We start from the raw sequence: 6000 nt of genomic DNA on the forward strand, positions 1-6000 counted from the left end.
GGTGATATTTATCCTAGGAATGGGTTCTCTAGTAGTGGGGACTCTGTGGTGCATGGATTATTTTGGGGTAATGAGAGAACAAAACGCAACACCAGTGAACAACATACAGATATATGATCATGCGGAACGACAAAAACAGAAGAGAAGTTTGATGGAAGATAAGGACACACCTTTAGAACCCGATGGATTACACGGGATTAATACTTTTTTACATTTAGCCCACACAAGGGCTGATATAGCAAATGAAAGTAATTGTTGGATATGTACACAAATGCCGCATTCTAGTGAGATCGGAGTACCATTGGAGGCAGTTCCTTTTGGTTGGGCAGAGTTATGTAGCCGTTTCCCAGACACCCTGATAGCAGCAGATTTTGAAGGCTCAATGTCAGGGAGAATAGGATGGCAAAGAGGAGGATATAATTGTTACCAATTTGAGGACAGTTATAGACCTGCATATGATAAGAACAAAATGCCCTCTTACATGACTATTCAACAACAAACGAAAGGATTAATGTGTATCACCAGACGCCAAACGCCTAGGCATAACAAGTTTATGGGAACCTCCAAATGCCGCGGTTATGGTCGCGAAGAAGGCTGGATGAGAATGCCTGTCCCACTAGGACCAAATGGCACGAAGGGTTTAACTTTGTATTGGGAAGGCACTTGGGGAATGGACAGCACATGGACATATAATAATACATATTTTATATGTGGACACAAGGCATATCCGTATCTTCCGTCGGGATGGTTCAGAACATGTTTTCTGGGGTTTGTGCTTCCACACATGCGCTTGTTAACAAAGTCACCAACGCATATCCTGCATTCTAGGCAGAAAAGAACTATTAGCATGGGGGAATGGATTGGAATGGTAATATTTCCATTTTATGGAACCTGGAAGGCAGGGCGAGAACTTAGGCACATGGCATTGGCTATGGAGAAGTTGGCAAATAAAACAGCTAGTGGATTGGAAAAACTTACGAGAGAGCTGGCAGCAACTAGAACGATGGCATTACAAAATCGTATGGCATTAGATAATGCTGTTAGCAGAAAAAGGAGGTACATGTGCAGTCATTGGTACAGATTGTTGTACGCACATGCCTGATAATTCAGAAGAAATTTATAACATAGCCGATATAATCAGACAAGAGGGAGCAAGATACCACGATTATATAAAAGGGGGTGCCTTTGCATGGTTGGGAAACACATTTGGAGGAGTAGCAGCTAAGATACTCCAATACGTGTTTGTTGGTTTAGTAGTTATATTGACAATTGTTTTAGTGGTGGCTTGCTTGAAAGCCTTCATGACGGTGTGTTTGAATAAGGTAACCAACAACACTATGATAATGCATGAAGTGACAAATGAGGAAAGAAATGTGGAACCACAAGAGGAAGACTTCTATGGCGATATAAATACTGAGATTAAAAGATTAAATCAAGTGATGTTGAAAATGAATACAGTAGAGTTAAGATAATGGCATAACGACAATGTTATGAGTTGTGTCAATTACAAGATCAGTGAACTCATATCACCACGAGTGACACACTGTTAGTATAATAATAATAAAAAATAAAAAATAAAAAAAGGAAAAGTGGGGAGGAATTATGGTAATAATACATTATGCTTAATTTGTTGGTTTGGAAAAAGTTGTTGGGAATTAGATATTCCTGTTTGTGATGGTAATCAAAAAACAATTTATTTTCTTTGAGTAGTGCTAAAATACCTGCATGAGTTAATTTTTGAACTATATTAACCTGAAAGCAATTGTGGATGCTATTCTTAGTTTAGTAGTGAAATACATACCTGATTGAATATTATTTGTGTGACGCATATAAATGAATATAGCTTTTTGAATGTTTTAAGGAAAAACAACAAATTGTTGAATTTGTTGTTGAACTGTCGGAAGATATACATGATTATGCTGATTTCATGGTAAGATGTACCCTATCTGATTCAGTGTGTGTGGAAAGCAGATTCAGATGTGACTGAGCATAAGGATAAGACGAGATCACATTTTGAAGGGAGTGCTAATGGAAGTGGGAAGAAGTTCGAGAAAGAAAATTTGTGGCTAGAAAATGAAGTTAATCTTGGCATACACCCTCTTCCTCAAAGAATGATGAAGACATTCTCCTGTGTAACTTGGAGATGGATGCTTACCTTCACCAAGGAAATTGATGTGACCATTTGCCTGGATCACACTGCAACATATGAAAGAAAGGCGATCACTTACTCTTGTTCGAAGGCTTCGAACATTCATCACATCAGAAGTTGCAGGACAACGACATTTTACCTGCAACCTCTGCGAAATGCGGGGACATATGTTATTACTTCGACAACTTCCGGGGAGCCGGCATGGAGCTGCAAACAAATGGCTGTGCCTTTTCACGACAGCTGTGCACGATTCTGCTGGTTGCTCCTGGTATGGACCATGGATGACCTGAACAACATGGTCCCAACATCATTGTGGATGCATCCGGCATCCCTGTTCCACATCTTGCTGGCCAATCAACATCACACCAATACTTGCTGCCCACTCATAATGAGGGAGGAGGCAAGTCGACTACAACTGGGCGAAGGCCTTGTTCAGGAATCATTATATGGTTCACAGCAAGAGTGGCAAGAATGCTACATGGAGAGCAGGGTCAGTCTATGACTCCGCACTGTTACCACAACAGCGAAATCCTACACGAAGTAGTGCAGGTGTTATGAAGACAGAAGAAAATGTTTCATACCTGAATTCAAACACAAGTGATCAGCCCTTCCTTTCAAACAAAGAATCAACATTTGTTTGGAGGCAAACGTTTTTTGCCAGATGTTGCAGATGCTTTATAAAACTTGAAAATGGTGAAGTGAAATTGTTGTATCTTGGTGATGGTGAAGTGTTGTTTTGCAAAGATATTTGTGATGTAAATGAAATAGATTGAATTAACAATATGGAAGGAGTCAATGACCAACTAAATGTTTGGTGATCAGATTCTTGTAGGATGACAGTGTATGCCTAAGGAAATTGGATTACCAAAGTTTTGGTTTGAGTACTTGTATTGATGTTTACTTGTAGTGATTGATTGTTTACTTATATTGATGTTTAGATTAATGGTTAATATAAACAAAAAACAAAAAGATGAGGGAATTGTGGAAGTAGAGATCTTGACATCATATTGGTTGGAATTGAAAACGGAGCAGATAGCGAGATGATTCGTAAATGAATGTCAGGAATTTGCACGAAGATAAGCATGGACCTGGTAATCTCTTGTTCGCCTTGTCACGACCCCGGGCTAGAGCACATTCCTAAGCCTTCACTATTGTGAACCAAATCAAAGTTCAGAGGAACTCCCAGCAGGAAGGGATGGTTGTCAACGCCTGGGGGAGCGAACAGGCGCCGATGAGGCGAGCGTGGAAGACCTCGGAGCATTTAGCGGAGGAAGGATTAGCGTGGCGGTGCCCATATAAACGAGAACATTTCTTTGACCTGGGAGACTTGCGACGGGAGCCCATGCCGAACGGAATGAACGAGTGAACCGGCGCTGAGCAGAAGACCGGCCGAAGGAGGAGGACCAGCGACTAGAATCATCAAATCCATTGAGTTACTGTAGTAGTCATTATTTGAAACAAGTGAATTATTAGTTAATAAAGCTTTGCTTTTGTAAAAGCTGTTTGGTCATACCGGAGCCTCCTGAGTCCTTTAACATTCCCGAACAATTGGAATGCTCCGTATGCCGCGAAGAAGCCATCTCAACGTACGGAAGTAAGCCGTCTGTCCGGGTAAGAGTGAGTGCAAGGGGTGTGGTTTTGTGCTAATTAATTCTAGGGCTTAAAGATCAATTCCCCAATGTGTAATTTGCCTCCTGTGGTCTTCCCTTGGGTTTTATTACATTCTGCCAGCTAGGAAATCGAGGGCTCAGTAAAACCACGACAGCGATGTAATGGGCTCATTCACTCACAACGCCGCCAGGTCCGACAGAAACAGCATTAGCCAATCGGCAAGGGAACAACGTCATCCGAACATTCCCGAACAGAAATTAGACTCCGCCCCCTCGGAATCATAATGAGGCCGCCACGCCCGGCCTTCGTGTTTGGTGGAGGTGCAATGTGTTGATTGAATAGCGCACGGGAATTGGAGAGTGTAACGTCAGCGTGGAACATTTGAGAGCTGAAGGAAGGAGAGGCCATCTCGCCATATTGTTCTCTCTTTATCCAGACATTCGTCAAAGGCTGTCGCGCTCTCGTCTCTTTTGTGCTGGCTTTCGACGAGGACGGCTGCGTGCATTTTGCTCTCTCATCTCTTTGTGCTGGCGGTTGTTGGAGGCAGTCGCATTTCGCTTCTTCTTGTCCTGGCGTTCGTTGGAGGCAGTCGCATTTTCTCTTTGTTCTGGCTGGGTCGCGCGTGGTGGCGCATCTTAGGCTCGTGTGCACTTGTGAAAAGAGACTGAACAAGAGAGGTTCGGGGCATTCATGAGAAGTACCTCACGTTGGGACGTCGAGGAGCGCAACTCCACGCCATTTTATGCGCTCCCCGCACGGTGGTTTGGAAGCGACGAACGTCAACAAGCCCTCAGTTGAACTGCAAAGCCGAGTGCTGGCCGATTACCAAATCATTTTATTTTATTTTATTTCTCCCTGTGTCTGTAATTGAGTCCACATGGAGGGTCCCTCACCTTAGCCTATTAATATTCGTTTTTACCTCGCCTTTCATTTTTGTCTCTTGCATTTATTTTCATTATATCCTTTATTTTTGCATTTCATTCTTGTATTGTGGATTTTGATTGTCCTGTATTTGGGTTTGTGGGTTTGGATTAACCTAGTGTCGGCCGTCCGTCCCAGGTAAGGCTACGGTCCCTACCCAGCGCGCGCCAGAAATAATCCCGCCAAGTTCGGGCATACGCATCGGAGTTAAAGCTGTTCGGTCATTCGTCCTCTTGGGGTGTTGACCCCGGGGACGCGACAATTTTAAAGTTAGTACGTGCTGCTTCCTTGCTTTCCATGCAGCATTTAAAAGGATAAAGCATGGACAAAAAATGCTGGAAAGGCAATGGCAAACCACAAAGTATCAACTTTGCCAAGAAACTGCTTCGGCAGTACCGACATTATGTGGAGAATGGTACATCAACATGAAAGAAACTATACTATACCTGTACTTGTGTTCTTCGTCTTCAGACATGCTTTCTTGTACTTTTGCCATCCATGAAAAAAACTAGCAAATGTAGAGAAAGATATGGGTTATTAATGAGAAAGACAATACAAAAAATAAATAAATAAACAAGAAGACGTCATGCAGAGCACGATACTTGCAAAATCCACCCTCTCCCCCCCCCCCCCCCCCCCCCCACAACCCCCCAAAAAAGCTGGCCATTGATCCAGCAAATTGTCCATTTGATCAACATTAAAAATTGATGATCTCGATGAAAGCTCGGGTCAATAGGGTGAAAAGTGATGATTTTTCAGATGAAAATTGATGATTTTAGAATTTTGACCTAGAGTTGACCTTTTGACCTCAAAAATAGTTGTTTTACCAATTTAGTGACAATATACAAATTCTGATAAATTTTCAAGTCAATCTGAAGAAAATTGATGATTTTGGAAGTGTGACCTTGAGTTGCCCTTTGACCTTTTGACCTCAAAAATAGATCGATTTTGCAAGTAACAAATAAAAAGCTATCAACTTAGGGTTAGAAAGCCTCATACAAATGTGTTGAGATCACAGTCACTTTACCTAAACATGGGTTCTGGTGGACACAGAAAAGAGGGGAGGGTAAGGGTAACTGTTAAACCCATTACTTACTTTAACTGTTAGCTGTTGAACCCGTTACTTAATTTTAAACATGGGTACATTGCCAATCAATAAGGCAATGAAAGGTGTTCCCACATGCGATGCATTGCTTTGCTAAACTAGAGAGTTCATAGAACACGCTACCTCCATGCAGACAAAAAAGGCTCTGGGCGGGGTTTGCAAGCGGCAAGTTTGATTGGTAGTCATGACGTAAAATGGTGTAAGATTTTGTACA

The 6000-nt window shown here is 42.1% G+C and overlaps 1 protein-coding gene across 3 annotated transcripts in view; it reads right to left on the minus strand.

Annotated features, from left to right (window-relative positions):
- Positions 1 to 6000, minus strand: part of COG3 (component of oligomeric golgi complex 3) — an 83403-nt gene that overhangs the window by 66667 nt on the left and 10736 nt on the right. For 2 of the 3 annotated variants that reach the window (XM_078766975.1, XM_078766976.1), the window contains exon 3: positions 5128 to 5189. In XM_078766975.1, coding sequence (XP_078623101.1) covers positions 5128 to 5189 — 62 coding nt within the window. Of the gene's footprint in view, positions 1 to 299; positions 378 to 5127; positions 5190 to 6000 lie in introns of those variants that run through there. The other variant, XM_068133693.2, reaches the window with a different exon arrangement.

This window comes from Myxine glutinosa, chromosome 13, assembly GCF_964187855.1.
Source record: "Myxine glutinosa chromosome 13, kmMyxGlut1.1, whole genome shotgun sequence".
NCBI lineage: Eukaryota > Metazoa > Chordata > Myxini > Myxiniformes > Myxinidae > Myxine > Myxine glutinosa.